Below are 18,823 nucleotides of genomic sequence, written 5' to 3' on the forward strand. Positions count from 1 at the left end.
TTCATTTAAACCTACATAACTACAGTTTGAGACGTGCTGACGGTGGAGTCAGTAGGACTTCATCTAGTGCTTAAAAGTGATGCAGCAGTGCTTTAATCCTCAGTCTGTCCAACTGTCTCACCTCCTTACCTTTAAAGCATTTAGCGGTCCTTCTCTAGAGCAACATATATATTTCTCTCATTTACACAACTTAGCAGTTAAGGCAGCCTGCAGTACTGAGATTTGAACTCACAACCTTTTAGATCAGTAGTCCAACTTTTTAACCATTGAACTACCGCTGCCCTTCTTCATCAGTACACACAGCTGAAAACACTTCATGGAAATACCTCAAGCTTGTCATCTCGCACATCACCAAGTAGCTGAGTCTCTGCTAGAGCTCGGCACAACTGCGTCACATAGTTACATCAAGTATTTCACTTCTCCTTCAATGGATTTCTCGTCATTAAAAAATGGTGAATGAGAAAAGAAATTCTTTTTACTTGTTAAATAGCATTGTTCTTCACTAGCAATGTTCGTGACATTAAAGCGGCTCATATTAATAACAAATTTACAGCAACAGCCAAAAAACAGGCAGAATCACTATGCACAAACATTTATTCATTCATTTTTATAGCGCTCATCCTACACAGGGTCACAGAAAGCCTGGAATCTATCCCAGGGGATACGGAGGAACAATGTGGTCACACTCCAATCAGCCCCAGTCTTTGGACTGAGGGAGGAAACCCATGAAGCACACGGAGAACTCCATGCACTCAGGGTGAAGGTGGGTATGGAATCCTGAATCCTAAAAAATATTTCAGATGTTTCATGGTGGAGATTATCTTTACATGACCCATGTATGTACTTCTTTAATACATATTTATCTGCAATAATACTCGGTGTATAGAAACAATGAAATTTTTCTGTTTCTAAGAGTTCAAGTTAAGTATTTATTTTGTCTTTATTTTAACTCTTGAAAGGTTAATCAGGTCACAGGAGGCCAATCAGCCTGACATGGCTTTGGGCTTAAATGTTCCATAAACATGTGATGAGTCAAACTAAACTGTGGTTAAAGGGTAAAAGGAGAAACCAATAGTTAACTGTTGCATAACAACCGCAAAGTCAGAATAGATTCGAATTCTTGCATCCGCTGTCAATTAACTCTTATACGAGGAATCTAAAAAAATACTGCACAAGGTTAGATTGTCTTATCATACATCATTGTCATTTGCCAGGTTAAAGATGGGAGAAATCAAAAGAGGAGTAAGTACACTACCTACAAATAATAAAGGACACGAGTGGTATTTTCCAGATTGTGACATGTGATCACGTTGTCTCCATCAGCACTTCCTGAGTCACTGTCTTTCCTGTTTTGGATTTTCCAGAGGAACTGTAAACAAACAACACATACATACATCTTCATTCTTAAATTAACACCACAGAGCTTAGATTAATCAGTAATAAGAAGGAGGACCAGGATGATGATTGTGATGAAGAATCACACACAGTCAGGTACTTCCTCCAAGTCCAATAAATTCCATTTAAGGACTTCATACTGCCAGAGTATGAGTGTTTAGTGTGTAGTCACTGCTCGAGTGATGGCTCCTTGTATGAGCTCTGTTCTTTTTCCTCTCTCCGCCTTCTCAACTCCTTCAGTCCTTCTTCAAACTGCTCAACAGCCTCGACGTCACCAGCCGCCTTCGCCAGGGCCAAAGCCTCCTCGTACATCTTAACCGACTCCTCAAACTCACCTTAGAGGACACGACAAGAGACTTCTTACCAAAAAGATTTATCAGTGAGCTAAACAGGGGGTGTATAATCCGGAAAGGGATGATGTAGGTGGAGGGTTTCATTCTAACCAAGCAGAAAAGCAGTCTATCGAAAGCAAAGATCAACTGATTAAACAAATGATGCTTCTGCCTGATTAAAATGAATACCTGAACCCACACCAGACCTTCACAGATATGACTGCACATACCAAAGCTAGTCAACCGAGACTACACAGAAAAACACACGGGTCAATAATGACAAACACCAAACCATGTCCTAATCAGGAACATGTCATTTTACTGCTTCACTTTGTACTCACTTGAAGATTATGCTACAACTCCATGCTACATAAATACATACATTTTACCTGATTGGTTGTCCTAATTGAGTGTTCATATACACACCTAAACTGAATCACATGGATTAGCATTGTATCTGATCAAATGAAGTGCAAAATACATTTAATACCTAGTAAAAGGCTTTTAAAAGGTTATCCTATTAACCAATAACAAGGTCCATAGCAGAAATCTGAGTCACCGTATTACTATTATTATTATATTTAAATTTCAACACATTTTTTATGGATGCCTCTCAGACTTAGCAATTTTTACCTGGAATTGTTTAAGTCTTAGGCCTTGGTTTGTAAAATATGGTCTTGGTCTTGACAAAGAGTTTATAAAAAATAATGTGTTTTTTTTTTCACATGCACAAATTAGACAAATAATTGTTCAAATTCAAAAACTGGATGGTTTGTCTTGCCTAAGACTTGATCCTGGTCTTGGAATTATGTCCTGAAACTGATAATGGTGGAGTGACTATAGCCCTGATTATTATTATTATTATTATTATTATTATTATTATTATTATTATTCAATAGCTGTAATAAGTAATAAGCAGTAATAAATTCTAACTGAACAATACAACAATGTCAATACATCTGAATAATATTCATAACAAACATATCGGAGGACAGTTCATTTCTAAATGCTATGTTTCTCTAGTAATCAGTGCCATTTAATTTTACTGATGGTGTCATGAGAAATTATATAACTGAAGGAGAAACTATGTCTTACCTTTGTGCATTAAAATGCCTGCCATGTTTCCCAGCAGTACGTGTTGTTCGGGGTAGCCGGCCGCATGGCCCAGCTCTACAGCCTTCTTGACTTGAGCCAGTGCCTCATCGTGCTTCCCCTGTAGGTCCAACACTGTGGCCAAGTCACTCATCAAGACCAGCGTCTGGGACAGACACACGTTTAGAAAGCAGATTATTCACCTTAAAGCTGAGCTGATACTCTGCAGGATATGACAGCTAGCTACTGAATAAGATCGGTTTTCAACAGAATGCGTGCGAGACATTTATTACACATCCATGAACCACTCTTTAGTCAGGATACCATACCCAGATCTCTCATGTATAAATAAAGGCAGAACAACATCCACATTTCACTGACTACAATTATCTCATCTAGAAATATTCACCTCATAAGAGTGCTACTTACAATCACAGGTTTTATACATATGTATACCGTATATACATATAGCCTCAGTTCTGCATGTTGGCTGTTAAACAAGCACCAGGATTAAGGTGTAGACACAGTGAAGTCATTGGGGCTTTTTATCAAGCTGAATTTGTACACATTTGTACGCAATGAGATAAAGTCAAATTTGTATTTGTGAATGAAGACAGAAGGCTAGTTGTTAAGTTTCCCCCTGTATGAAAATAAGTTTATCATATGATTATAAGTTGGTTCCATTTGCTAAGGCAGCTGGTCATGGTTTGGACTCTGGTGGTAGAAGGAATACTCAGACGATTATCAGTATTTTTTTTTTTAACTCAATTTTTGTGACAGAATTTGCTCTTCTGTGTGCTGGACATGCTCCTAATTGTTTTGTTTTTTTATTTTCTTTGTACTTCAGCTTAACAGTACTTCAACTTTTGCCTCAGAGAAACTCCTTAAACCGTATAGTTGCCATTTTACACTTTTGTTGTCTGGCCTTTTATGGCGTTTTGTGGGCGTCACCAAATGCAAATCAGCTGTGCCATGCACACAAGCAGTGATTTACAGGTAATTACAACTTCTCAAAATACACATGCAAATATGAAGAAAATCAAAAATTATTAAACTTATTAAATCCAGCATACTTGTGTAATTCACTTACACAAAGAATTAAACACATATATGTTCAAAAAACTTTGATTTGCAGGGATCATGTAAATTTGGTTTATTATTTTTATTTTTAAATAACTTACAAGTGTTCATTCCTCCTGAAATTTAGGTTAACTAGCGTGTACAGTATATATATGGCTCCTACAGTATATACAGTATATGGCTCCTCTGAGGCTGTGCTTGGGTAGATTCGGCCATGCTCCATGAAAGATTTGGCTGCTTTTCCCACACAGCTTTAGTTAAGTTCAGGTAGGGGGTCGAGCTAATACTGTAAATGCTTTGTCAGACTTCGACTCCAAGTAAGGTCTTAATCGCATTTGCAGTGTTTGTTGGCCATTACTGTAATGAAAGCAAGCCTGTTCCTTTAACACTAGGGCAAACAACTGTGCCAGATGTTGATCAAGTCTTTGTTTCTTTATTCCTTTCAAAATAATAAAGCACAAAGATGCAGGACGTTTTTGGGTCTTCCTGTTAGTCAGCCGTTCATTGCATTTACAGCACACTTAACATCGCTGCTTGAAAATCTTAGTTTGTTTCATCTTTTTTTATTATTATTAAGAAAAGCATCTAGATGTAATGCATTTAAAGCAATTTACACCTTCGAGCTTTAAATGAACTGAACCGATCTTATTAATAACAGAGAATAACAACATGATGCTACAGCGATAATGTTTCACAGAAAAAAGAAAAATAGGCAAAAGTTTAAAATATAGAAATAAATAAAAATGGGTAGCCATTGCAGTTAAAGTACAAGACAAACTATATGTTAAAAATAGCTTACAATAAGTAGATCGTAAGTTTAAAAAATGACAGTGTTTTTAAGCCACTGAGATTCTTTTGGTAGTCCGGAGGATTTCCAAAAAAGCAACAACTAACATCTAGCTATTAAAGACGTACAGGCCAGAATAATTGCTTTGTGCTGTACAGTAAATCCAACCGCACCCCAAAAATTCCTATTCCAATACCACACTTTTCAAAAATTCAGACAAAATGGTCACTGACCTCGGATGTATCCTGTCTATTAAACCCTCCCAGCATCATTTTGCAAATTAGATCCACATAGCTCCAGATTCAGTAAAACTGAAAGCAATTCCCATTGAATACATCATGTCTGTCTGGGTATTCTATTACATCTGCTCATGGCCTGGTAGATAATTCACCATCTGGCCTGCTGTGCTCAGAGTTGCCATTTTATTAGGCCTTTTCCCAATTCAATTTCAAAAAGCTGAACACTTTTATGCAAGTGTGTGTGCGTGTGTGTGCGCAAACATGATGTAGTTGGCTGTAGATGATCCACAGTGATAACTACAGATGTTATACATAGGAGTTCAGATTACTGTAAGATAACTGTACCTGAGGATGGGCTTCTCCTTGCTCTTCCTGACAGATCTGTAGAGCGTGACGGTAGTCTCTGCACGCTCCTGTAAAGCGTCGAGAGGACGCCAGATATCGGGCCCGGGCATCCAGACTGAGGCCAAGAAGCAGACGGGTGTCCTTCCTTTCCTCTTCTGCTAGTACCACAGAGAAATGCTGAGTTAGGGAACTTTCCAACATTCATCAAATAACCTGCTGAAAAACACCCAGCAGCCACTTTACAAAGATCCAACAATGATGGACTGTTTTTGGACTTAATTTTGCGCTGTACCACATAAGCAAGTCTAGCTGAGACTCGACACACAGCTTTAAAGTGATTGTGTGATGTATTACACATGCACAATCATAAACTGGAAGCAATTCACTAACATTATTTGCTAAGACTCAAGAAGCATATTACAGACTCTAAACACAGCGAAGCAAAACTCGAGCTAGGCACATGGAAATATACACACTCAGGAGTGAGAAGAAGGTGTGAAGGAGGTGTGAAGGAAGTGGTTCATACCAAACTGAAACAACCTATTTCGGAACATCTGTTACAGCAACATATCAACTCACCATGGTTATCCTCATCTTTACTGCTGTGGTTTCATGTCAAATAACCACATCAAACACCACGCAAACTGAAAGCTGCCAAACACTCAAACACTAGATCATCTGGATGGGAAAATCTTCATAACCGAATCTTTCTGTACCATAAGGAAGTAGGGTTGTGTGATATAGCCATCACAGGATGGTTTATATCCATATATATTTTATATTATCTATATATTCGATGTACAGATGTTTTCCTGCATCACATATAAAGCCAAAGTCACAAAAAACACTTTTGGTAGCTGATTTATGTCTCAGAGTTCTGAGCTCAAAGAACGAAGCTAAAATAAACACAAGCGTGGAGAAGTGTGACACACAGCGAAACTTCCCACAACATCCTGACACCGAATAGACATCAGCTCAGCGAAAAGAGAAAAAGAATGAGAGAGAGAGAGAGAGAGAGAGAGAGAGAAAAGAAATTAATTAATGAATAGAAAGAAAGAGAAAATGAAAAGAAGAGCGAGAAAGAGAGAAGGAAGGAAGGAAGGAAGGAAGGAAGGAAGGAAGGAAGGAAGGAAGAAGAGCAGAGAGAGAAATAATAAATGAACAAATGAAGAGATAGAAGAAAGAGGGAAAGAGAAAATGAAAATGAGAGAGAACAAACGAGAGGGATAAAGAGAGAATAGATAAATGAATGAATGAATGAATGAATGAATGATAGAAAGAGAAAATAAAAATGAGCATGAAAAATGAAAGAGAGAGAGAGAGAAAGAGAGAGAGAGAGAGAGAGAGAGAGAGAGAGAGAGAGAGAGAGAGAGAGACATTAGCAGCACAGCTCAGTGTGTGTTGGTGAAAAAGAAAAGAAAATCACTGAAAAGTGAAAATAAAAAAAAAATAAAAAAACAGATTAAATAATCTGTCCTCCATTCCCAAACCAAAGTTACAGACAGGGCATTTGAATGTGATTCGATTAGTTACTCTGCATGAATCTATTGTGCATCAATTTTAAAGAAGACACATTACGATGTAGAAAGTTTCACAATATGAAATGATCCATAAGATGGATACTGTATAATTAAATTGTTTATCATGACAGAAGGTTTTGTCCATATGGCCCAGCACTAGAAGGACACAGGCAATACCTGATATCGTATCTGGTGGAAGATCTTTCTGCTTCTCGAGCTTGGCCTCCAGTGACTCGGTGCAGAACTGGAAGCCATGCTCTGCCAGCTCGTTCCTGAGGAAAACACCATGGAAGTGAACTGTCATGGCACAGAAACCACCTGATGTCAATTAAAATCTGCTTTAACCTGTAAGGAATAACTAATAAATGGCTGTTGGATTTAGTTTTTCTAATAATTCTATGAACTGGATTAAATTATTCTAGTTATACCACCATTAGCACACCTTAAGACATTCTTAAGTTGTTCTTTGGAAAGAAAAAAAGAAAAGAGAGACAGAAAACAGCTATCAATATTTGTTTGTCAGTTTGTTTATTCATTCTATTTTCCTATTATCTGTAATAATAAATAAATCAGAAAACCCTGTTAAGCATGAATATTTATTCTTTCATTTAATTTGATGACCGTCTCCACCCTTTATTGTCAGAGGCACTGCAAGTTAAAAGAAACAGCATTCGGATCTCAGGACCAGATTAAATTATTAGAATTAGCCAGTATGGAACTTTATATATCTAGCATGATTATAAATTAAGTTTTGTAAATAAATTCATGATCCTGAAACGTAAAGAAGCTGTTCGTAAATCCTGTATCGATTAAAAGCAGTCCAGATGCAAGAGGTGACGTGCAAGTGGGTTTTGCTAGACGTCATCCTAAGACATTAATCTGTCCAAATCAGTCTCTAGGGGTTAAAGTAATCCGTTGATTTTGTGTTGTTTTTTTTTTCTGTAGCACGAAACGCTAAACAGTTTAAAATCCCTCCTTTATTTGCAGTAAACGGAAGAGACGAGCTAGCCTTTAACCCTCTGGCTTCAATAACAAGGACGCAGACTGTACGCTACATTCTGAGACAGTAAAATACTACTCACTTGTTTTGAGTGGCGTAGATGCTGGCCAACTTCAGGGACATTTCAATAACCGCGTTGTCGTCCTGTATAAAATAAACCACATAAATAACGATTTCAAATATTAAACTCCCGAATTTGCTCAAATCATTATATACATTATAAGGAAAGAAAGGATGTTCTATTGTGTGCACACAAACACACAGAGTTTGCTAACCCTTCATATATACATCCTACAGAGGAAATATCCACATGGACCGATATACACCAATCAGCCATAACGTTAAAACCAGAAACAGCTCTGAGCCTTTGAGGCATGGACTCCACAAGACCTCTGAAGGTCTGCTGTGGTATCTGGCACCAAGACGTTAGCAACAGATTAAACATATTAAACAGATTAACAAAACAAAGACAAGCACACGTGCAGTGTCTCACCTGTGGTGTTCCTCCAGACAGCACGAAACTCAATGCAGCTTTGAATAGTTTCTCAGCCTACAAAGAACAACAAAAACAAAAGCGTCACATACCTGCTCCCTCCTGCAGGTCAAAAGATCAAGAGTATACATCAGGGTGAAGGGAAGGGACAAGACCCTCGCGATCTTACTCACATTGTCCAGCTCACCTTGAATAAAGGCTAAGTTAGCCATCTGTAGAAAAAAGTCTCACGTTACTATAACATCTGTCACCGTTTGACTGTAGGTTATATGAAACACATGATGTCAGACTTGAAGACCTACCAGGGTATAGGTATAGATGATGGCGTCGTTGTTGTGACTCTGATGGGCGAGTCGAACTGCTTTATGCAAGAAGCCGTTCGCCGCATCCAGCTCCCCGAGCATCATGCTGTACTGTAAAAAACAATTGTATTCCATTGTGATTTTTTTTTTTAAATACAACTGTTAAGCATTGAACGATACCAGTACACTGCAGCAGTAACAGTACAACTAAAAAAAATTTCTTTTTATTTCATTTGTGTGTCTCTGCTGGTTGCATCTACAAACAGCGGGTCTGATGCAATAATCTCACTCTCGCCACTTACAACGTCACTCCTGACCAAACCCAGCTGCCCACACAGAACGTTATAAACCTTCAGGTATTTTTTATTTCTACCTGCCTGTGATATTTTCTCATGATTGGTTCAATTTCACAATACAAACAAATTAGTCATATAAACCACAGCGACCCTGACCTGAAAAAAGGACCGAATGAAGATTAATGACTAAACCTGCTAAGCATGTTACAGAGTGTTAATCACTGTGACCTTTCTTTATCCTGCAAGCTTCACATCTGGCAAACTGCATGAATGTTATAACCGCCTGCTCATACAACCCTGATGCACACCTCTCATAAACTAATGAATAATCAAAAACGCTACACAAGTATGTGAGATGTACCTACTGACTCCGTATACACACAAATTCTGTAGCCCTGTGCAAAAGAAAGGATCTGTAAAGCTGATACAACACTTCTGAGCTAAAAGACACACAACAGTCTCTAGAGTAAACAAACAATGGTGTGAAAAACAAAAAAAAGTGAGCGAGCTTCTCTATGTGTGATTTCTATACACCAAGAAATCTACATATAGACTTAAAGGTCAAGAGCTCCAGTTAATACATATAAAAATCACAGGAAGTCATATATGACAACTTAGTCAAAAAGTTTGTTGTGTTTTACTTTAATGTGTGATTCTAACCATATTTATGTACCGTGTTGTTTTAAGTTTACCTTTGCTTTCTTTAACAGAAGAATAATCTCATCCTCCATCTTCTGGGCGTCTGTTCTGTCATCCGTGCTGCCGAACAGGGAGAACGCTACAGACAGTGCAAATAAAAAGATAGGAGAATCTCTTAATATATCAAATAAAATGACATTAAACACACATCACAATGTGACTTAAGATGCTGGAAGAAAAACATCACGATCCAAAAGTCAAACTGAAATGATTTAAATGTATTTAAATGTATTTAAATCATTATTATGATGCTTTCGGTTAAGCCATGGAACAAGTGGCTGTGTTGTAAACATATTAGTGAGGTTTAGGACACAGACAGTGATAGAGGTCCATAGTTTAGACTTTCTGTTTTGTGTCTTCAAACCAGACAAAACCTGATTGATCACATAAAACCGACATGAAGCAAATATTGCATGACCACAGGATGCATCATTCAGCAAAACCATGATGTTTCCATCTGCTGTTAGACAAGTGATGTGTGCAGTGATCCAGAAGCTGTACTATATGTAAGGATGCTGTACTGACCCACTGCAGTCCAGTGTGCTGTTAGACATGTGATGTGTGCAGTGATCCAGAAGCTGTACTATATGTAAGGATGCTGTACTGACCCACTGCAGTCCAGTGTGCTGTTAGACATGTGATGTGTGCAGTGATCCAGAAGCTGTACTATATGTAAGGATGCTGTACTGACCCACTGCAGTCCACAGTGTGCTGTTAGACATGTGATGTGTGCAGTGATCCAGAAGCTGTACTATATGTAAGGATGCTGTACTGACCCACTGCAGTCCACAGTGTGCTGTTAGACATGTGATGTGTGCAGTGATCCAGAAGCTGTACTATATGTAAGGATGCTGTACTGACCCACTGCAGTCCACAGTGTGCTGTTAGACATGTGATGTGTGCAGTGATCCAGAAGCTGTACTATATGTAAGGATGCTGTACTGACCCACTGCAGTCCTATTGTGCTGTTAGACATGTGATGTGTGCAGTGATCCAGAAGCTGTACTATATGTAAGGATGCTGTACTGACCCACTGCAGTCCACAGTGTGCTGTTAGACATGTGATGTGTGCAGTGATCCAGAAGCTGTACTATATGTAAGGATGCTGTACTGACCCACTGCAGTCCTATTGTGCTGTTAGACATGTGATGTGTGCAGTGATCCAGAAGCTGTACTATATGTAAGGATGCTGTACTGACCCACTGCAGTCCTATTGTGCTGTTAGACATGTGATGTGTGCAGTGATCCAGAAGCTGTACTATATGTAAGGATGCTGTACTGACCCACTGCAGTCCTATTGTGCTGTTAGACATGTGATGTGTGCAGTGATCCAGAAGCTGTACTATATGTAAGGATGCTGTACTGACCCACTGCAGTCCACAGTGTGCTGTTAGACATGTGATGTGTGCAGTGATCCAGAAGCTGTACTATATGTAAGGATGCTGTACTGACCCACTGCAGTCCTATTGTGCTGTTAGACATGTGATGTGTGCAGTGATCCAGAAGCTGTACTATATGTAAGGATGCTGTACTGACCCACTGCAGTCCACAGTGTGCTGTTAGACATGTGATGTGTGCAGTGATCCAGAAGCTGTACTATATGTAAGGATGCTGTACTGACCCACTGCAGTCCTAGTGTGCTGTTAGACATGTGATGTGTGCAGTGATCCAGAAGCTGTACTATATGTAAGGATGCTGTACTGACCCACTGCAGTCCACAGTGTGCTGTTAGACATGTGATGTGTGCAGTGATCCAGAAGCTGTACTATATGTAAGGATGCTGTACTGACCCACTGCAGTCCACAGTGTGCTGTTAGACATGTGATGTGTGCAGTGATCCAGAAGCTGTACTATATGTAAGGATGCTGTACTGACCCACTGCAGTCCACAGTGTGCTGTTAGACATGTGATGTGTGCAGTGATCCAGAAGCTGTACTATATGTAAGGATGCTGTACTGACCCACTGCAGTCCAGTGTGCTGTTAGACATGTGATGTGTGCAGTGATCCAGAAGCTGTACTATATGTAAGGATGCTGTACTGACCCACTGCAGTCCACAGTGTGCTGTTAGACATGTGATGTGTGCAGTGATCCAGAAGCTGTACTATATGTAAGGATGCTGTACTGACCCACTGCAGTCCAGTGTGCTGTTAGACATGTGATGTGTGCAGTGATCCAGAAGCTGTACTATATGTAAGGATGCTGTACTGACCCACTGCAGTCCTATTGTGCTGTTAGACATGTGATGTGTGCAGTGATCCAGAAGCTGTACTATATGTAAGGATGCTGTACTGACCCACTGCAGTCCACAGTGTGCTGTTAGACATGTGATGTGTGCAGTGATCCAGAAGCTGTACTATATGTAAGGATGCTGTACTGACCCACTGCAGTCCACAGTGTGCTGTTAGACATGTGATGTGTGCAGTGATCCAGAAGCTGTACTATATGTAAGGATGCTGTACTGACCCACTGCAGTCCAGTGTGCTGTTAGACATGTGATGTGTGCAGTGATCCAGAAGCTGTACTATATGTAAGGATGCTGTACTGACCCACTGCAGTCCACAGTGTGCTGTTAGACATGTGATGTGTGCAGTGATCCAGAAGCTGTACTATATGTAAGGATGCTGTACTGACCCACTGCAGTCCACAGTGTGCTGTTAGACATGTGATGTGTGCAGTGATCCAGAAGCTGTACTATATGTAAGGATGCTGTACTGACCCACTGCAGTCCTAGTGTGCTGTTAGACATGTGATGTGTGCAGTGATCCAGAAGCTGTACTATATGTAAGGATGCTGTACTGACCCACTGCAGTCCACAGTGTGCTGTTAGACATGTGATGTGTGCAGTGATCCAGAAGCTGTACTATATGTAAGGATGCTGTACTGACCCACTGCAGTCCACAGTGTGCTGTTAGACATGTGATGTGTGCAGTGATCCAGAAGCTGTACTATATGTAAGGATGCTGTACTGACCCACTGCAGTCCACAGTGTGCTGTTAGACATGTGATGTGTGCAGTGATCCAGAAGCTGTACTATATGTAAGGATGCTGTACTGACCCACTGCAGTCCACAGTGTGCTGTTAGACATGTGATGTGTGCAGTGATCCAGAAGCTGTACTATATGTAAGGATGCTGTACTGACCCACTGCAGTCCACAGTGTGCTGTTAGACATGTGATGTGTGCAGTGATCCAGAAGCTGTACTATATGTAAGGATGCTGTACTGACCCACTGCAGTCCACAGTGTGCTGTTAGACATGTGATGTGTGCAGTGATCCAGAAGCTGTACTATATGTAAGGATGCTGTACTGACCCACTGCAGTCCACAGTGTGCTGTTAGACATGTGATGTGTGCAGTGATCCAGAAGCTGTACTATATGTAAGGATGCTGTACTGACCCACTGCAGTCCACAGTGTGCTGTTAGACATGTGATGTGTGCAGTGATCCAGAAGCTGTACTATATGTAAGGATGCTGTACTGACCCACTGCAGTCCACAGTGTGCTGTTAGACATGTGATGTGTGCAGTGATCCAGAAGCTGTACTATATGTAAGGATGCTGTACTGACCCACTGCAGTCCAGTGTGCTGTTAGACATGTGATGTGTGCAGTGATCCAGAAGCTGTACTATATGTAAGGATGCTGTACTGACCCACTGCAGTCCACAGTGTGCTGTTAGACATGTGATGTGTGCAGTGATCCAGAAGCTGTACTATATGTAAGGATGCTGTACTGACCCACTGCAGTCCACAGTGTGCTGTTAGACATGTGATGTGTGCAGTGATCCAGAAGCTGTACTATATGTAAGGATGCTGTACTGACCCACTGCAGTCCAGTGTGCTGTTAGACATGTGATGTGTGCAGTGATCCAGAAGCTGTACTATATGTAAGGATGCTGTACTGACCCACTGCAGTCCACAGTGTGCTGTTAGACATGTGATGTGTGCAGTGATCCAGAAGCTGTACTATATGTAAGGATGCTGTACTGACCCACTGCAGTCCACAGTGTGCTGTTAGACATGTGATGTGTGCAGTGATCCAGAAGCTGTACTATATGTAAGGATGCTGTACTGACCCACTGCAGTCCACAGTGTGCTGTTAGACATGTGATGTGTGCAGTGATCCAGAAGCTGTACTATATGTAAGGATGCTGTACTGACCCACTGCAGTCCACAGTGTGCTGTTAGACATGTGATGTGTGCAGTGATCCAGAAGCTGTACTATATGTAAGGATGCTGTACTGACCCACTGCAGTCCACAGTGTGCTGTTAGACATGTGATGTGTGCAGTGATCCAGAAGCTGTACTATATGTAAGGATGCTGTACTGACCCACTGCAGTCCACAGTGTGCTGTTAGACATGTGATGTGTGCAGTGATCCAGAAGCTGTACTATATGTAAGGATGCTGTACTGACCCACTGCAGTCCAGTGTGCTGTTAGACATGTGATGTGTGCAGTGATCCAGAAGCTGTACTATATGTAAGGATGCTGTACTGACCCACTGCAGTCCACAGTGTGCTGTTAGACATGTGATGTGTGCAGTGATCCAGAAGCTGTACTATATGTAAGGATGCTGTACTGACCCACTGCAGTCCAGTGTGCTGTTAGACATGTGATGTGTGCAGTGATCCAGAAGCTGTACTATATGTAAGGATGCTGTACTGACCCACTGCAGTCCACAGTGTGCTGTTAGACATGTGATGTGTGCAGTGATCCAGAAGCTGTACTATATGTAAGGATGCTGTACTGACCCACTGCAGTCCACAGTGTGCTGTTAGACATGTGATGTGTGCAGTGATCCAGAAGCTGTACTATATGTAAGGATGCTGTACTGACCCACTGCAGTCCTATTGTGCTGTTAGACATGTGATGTGTGCAGTGATCCAGAAGCTGTACTATATGTAAGGATGCTGTACTGACCCACTGCAGTCCACAGTGTGCTGTTAGACATGTGATGTGTGCAGTGATCCAGAAGCTGTACTATATGTAAGGATGCTGTACTGACCCACTGCAGTCCAGTGTGCTGTTAGACATGTGATGTGTGCAGTGATCCAGAAGCTGTACTATATGTAAGGATGCTGTACTGACCCACTGCAGTCCACAGTGTGCTGTTAGACATGTGATGTGTGCAGTGATCCAGAAGCTGTACTATATGTAAGGATGCTGTACTGACCCACTGCAGTCCACAGTGTGCTGTTAGACATGTGATGTGTGCAGTGATCCAGAAGCTGTACTATATGTAAGGATGCTGTACTGACCCACTGCAGTCCAGTGTGCTGTTAGACATGTGATGTGTGCAGTGATCCAGAAGCTGTACTATATGTAAGGATGCTGTACTGACCCACTGCAGTCCACAGTGTGCTGTTAGACATGTGATGTGTGCAGTGATCCAGAAGCTGTACTATATGTAAGGATGCTGTACTGACCCACTGCAGTCCACAGTGTGCTGTTAGACATGTGATGTGTGCAGTGATCCAGAAGCTGTACTATATGTAAGGATGCTGTACTGACCCACTGCAGTCCTATTGTGCTGTTAGACATGTGATGTGTGCAGTGATCCAGAAGCTGTACTATATGTAAGGATGCTGTACTGACCCACTGCAGTCCACAGTGTGCTGTTAGACATGTGATGTGTGCAGTGATCCAGAAGCTGTACTATATGTAAGGATGCTGTACTGACCCACTGCAGTCCACAGTGTGCTGTTAGACATGTGATGTGTGCAGTGATCCAGAAGCTGTACTATATGTAAGGATGCTGTACTGACCCACTGCAGTCCTAGTGTGCTGTTAGACATGTGATGTGTGCAGTGATCCAGAAGCTGTACTATATGTAAGGATGCTGTACTGACCCACTGCAGTCCACAGTGTGCTGTTAGACATGTGATGTGTGCAGTGATCCAGAAGCTGTACTATATGTAAGGATGCTGTACTGACCCACTGCAGTCCTATTGTGCTGTTAGACATGTGATGTGTGCAGTGATCCAGAAGCTGTACTATATGTAAGGATGCTGTACTGACCCACTGCAGTCCACAGTGTGCTGTTAGACATGTGATGTGTGCAGTGATCCAGAAGCTGTACTATATGTAAGGATGCTGTACTGACCCACTGCAGTCCTATTGTGCTGTTAGACATGTGATGTGTGCAGTGATCCAGAAGCTGTACTATATGTAAGGATGCTGTACTGACCCACTGCAGTCCACAGTGTGCTGTTAGACATGTGATGTGTGCAGTGATCCAGAAGCTGTACTATATGTAAGGATGCTGTACTGACCCACTGCAGTCCACAGTGTGCTGTTAGACATGTGATGTGTGCAGTGATCCAGAAGCTGTACTATATGTAAGGATGCTGTACTGACCCACTGCAGTCCACAGTGTGCTGTTAGACATGTGATGTGTGCAGTGATCCAGAAGCTGTACTATATGTAAGGATGCTGTACTGACCCACTGCAGTCCACAGTGTGCTGTTAGACATGTGATGTGTGCAGTGATCCAGAAGCTGTACTATATGTAAGGATGCTGTACTGACCCACTGCAGTCCACAGTGTGCTGTTAGACATGTGATGTGTGCAGTGATCCAGAAGCTGTACTATATGTAAGGATGCTGTACTGACCCACTGCAGTCCTATTGTGCTGTTAGACATGTGATGTGTGCAGTGATCCAGAAGCTGTACTATATGTAAGGATGCTGTACTGACCCACTGCAGTCCACAGTGTGCTGTTAGACATGTGATGTGTGCAGTGATCCAGAAGCTGTACTATATGTAAGGATGCTGTACTGACCCACTGCAGTCCACAGTGTGCTGTTAGACATGTGATGTGTGCAGTGATCCAGAAGCTGTACTATATGTAAGGATGCTGTACTGACCCACTGCAGTCCTATTGTGCTGTTAGACATGTGATGTGTGCAGTGATCCAGAAGCTGTACTATATGTAAGGATGCTGTACTGACCCACTGCAGTCCACAGTGTGCTGTTAGACATGTGATGTGTGCAGTGATCCAGAAGCTGTACTATATGTAAGGATGCTGTACTGACCCACTGCAGTCCTATTGTGCTGTTAGACATGTGATGTGTGCAGTGATCCAGAAGCTGTACTATATGTAAGGATGCTGTACTGACCCACTGCAGTCCACAGTGTGCTGTTAGACATGTGATGTGTGCAGTGATCCAGAAGCTGTACTATATGTAAGGATGCTGTACTGACCCACTGCAGTCCTATTGTGCTGTTAGACATGTGATGTGTGCAGTGATCCAGAAGCTGTACTATATGTAAGGATGCTGTACTGACCCACTGCAGTCCACAGTGTGCTGTTAGACATGTGATGTGTGCAGTGATCCAGAAGCTGTACTATATGTAAGGATGCTGTACTGACCCACTGCAGTCCACAGTGTGCTGTTAGACATGTGATGTGTGCAGTGATCCAGAAGCTGTACTATATGTAAGGATGCTGTACTGACCCACTGCAGTCCTATTGTGCTGTTAGACATGTGATGTGTGCAGTGATCCAGAAGCTGTACTATATGTAAGGATGCTGTACTGACCCACTGCAGTCCTATTGTGCTGTTAGACATGTGATGTGTGCAGTGATCCAGAAGCTGTACTATATGTAAGGATGCTGTACTGACCCACTGCAGTCCACAGTGTGCTGTTAGACATGTGATGTGTGCAGTGATCCAGAAGCTGTACTATATGTAAGGATGCTGTACTGACCCACTGCAGTCCACAGTGTGCTGTTAGACATGTGATGTGTGCAGTGATCCAGAAGCTGTACTATATGTAAGGATGCTGTACTGACCCACTGCAGTCCACAGTGTGCTGTTAGACATGTGATGTGTGCAGTGATCCAGAAGCTGTACTATATGTAAGGATGCTGTACTGACCCACTGCAGTCCACAGTGTAACTCTGTACCCGGTGTGTTCACTTCCACCTGCGTCATTCACAGACGGCGCATTTCTGCACAAATGAAAAGGACGTCGTGGTAAAAAACCTGATATGGAGACAGTCCTTAGTCCCTGCCTTATTATCCGTTTAACACAAAGTCCTTGCGCTACGAAAAGACGACAGCTGTAGGGAAGCGCCATGTTTCCTCTTAGAATACGTCATGACGTGCGTTGTTACGTGACACGGAGGACGCACAAATCGTTCCCCATTCACGTGTTATCCGCCCTAAAGAGTGTCCGAGATCAGAATGAGTGCGTAATAAATGATATTGTTGAAATGAGCGTCTCAAAGGTACCCTTATGATCTACTGCTGTTTGTTTAACTAATACAGGAACATCTCATGAAAACATTCATGTGTGTGTGTGTGTGTATATATATATATATCTATATCTATCTATCTCTCTCTCTCTCTCTCTCTCTCTCTCTCTCTCTCTCTCTCTCTCTCTCTCTCTATATATATATATATATATATATCTATATATATAGAGAGAGAGATATATATATAGAGATATATATATATATATATATATATATATATATATATATATATTATATGTACTATATTATACTATCTATATTATATATAATATCTAAGCTACTAAATAGCACTGGTGAATGTTTGATTATATCAAGTTTTATCAGTGCTGCAAACACTGGAAGGATCTTTAGGAAAATGTTCCAAAACTCCTGGGGGGATAATAATTTTGGCCTCAACTGTATATATATATATATACATATATATATATATATATATATATGGATATAGGGTACTATAACTATAATATAATATATATAATAATATTAATATAACTATAGGGTACTATAACTATAATAATATAATATATATAATAATATCAGAATCAGAATCAGATTTATTGGCCAAGTGTGTTTACACACACAAGGAAATTGGTTCCAGCTGTTTGTGACTCTCAAAAGTACAGACATAAATAACACTATACTATACAAACAACACAATACAATGCAGACGATGAGATATAATATAGACAGAATGAATATTAAATATGATTATAGAATATGACTGATCATTTCTGTACATAAAGTGTGGGAGTGCAAATAACAATATTGTGTAATATTATGCTTTTGGTACAATATATAGCAGCAGTAGTGTGTGTAATATATACAGATGATGTGATGACTGACAGTCCTGATAATGCAGTGCTTATAGATACGAAGCAGTGAATATAATTATGGTGAGTTGTTGATCAGGGTGATAAGATAAGGGACCTGGGGAAAGAAACTGTTCCTGTGTCTGGCAGTTTTAGTAAGCAAAGTTCTGTAGCG

The 18,823-nt window shown here is 41.0% G+C and overlaps 1 protein-coding gene across 3 annotated transcripts; it reads right to left on the reverse strand.

The window, feature by feature from the left end:
* Positions 1-576: 576 nt before the first annotated feature.
* ttc19 (tetratricopeptide repeat domain 19) lies at positions 577-17,718 on the reverse strand. 3 transcript variants are annotated; one of them, XR_009648728.1, is made up of 11 exons: positions 17,460-17,718; positions 9,574-9,659; positions 8,586-8,696; positions 8,457-8,495; positions 8,284-8,340; positions 7,873-7,934; positions 6,968-7,062; positions 5,271-5,428; positions 2,823-2,985; positions 1,256-1,730; positions 577-784 (listed from the first exon to the last, which is right to left on the reverse strand). XR_009648728.1 is itself a non-coding variant. In XM_060874009.1 (10 exons), exons 1-10 carry the CDS (start codon positions 17,659-17,661, stop codon positions 1,564-1,566), a joined length of 1,140 nt encoding a protein of 379 aa, XP_060729992.1. In that variant the 5' UTR covers positions 17,662-17,718; the 3' UTR covers positions 924-1,563. The 3 variants fall into 3 exon arrangements, 2 of the variants coding, with proteins under 2 accessions (XP_060729992.1, XP_060729993.1); XM_060874009.1 differs by lacking the exon at positions 577-784 and having other exon boundaries at positions 924-1,730; XM_060874010.1 differs by lacking the exon at positions 577-784 and having other exon boundaries at positions 924-1,730; positions 5,271-5,425; positions 17,460-17,717.
* Between the last annotated feature and the right edge of the window lie 1,105 nt (positions 17,719-18,823).

Source organism: Tachysurus vachellii, chromosome 7 (genome assembly GCF_030014155.1).
Source record: "Tachysurus vachellii isolate PV-2020 chromosome 7, HZAU_Pvac_v1, whole genome shotgun sequence".
NCBI classification, from domain to species: domain Eukaryota; kingdom Metazoa; phylum Chordata; class Actinopteri; order Siluriformes; family Bagridae; genus Tachysurus; species Tachysurus vachellii.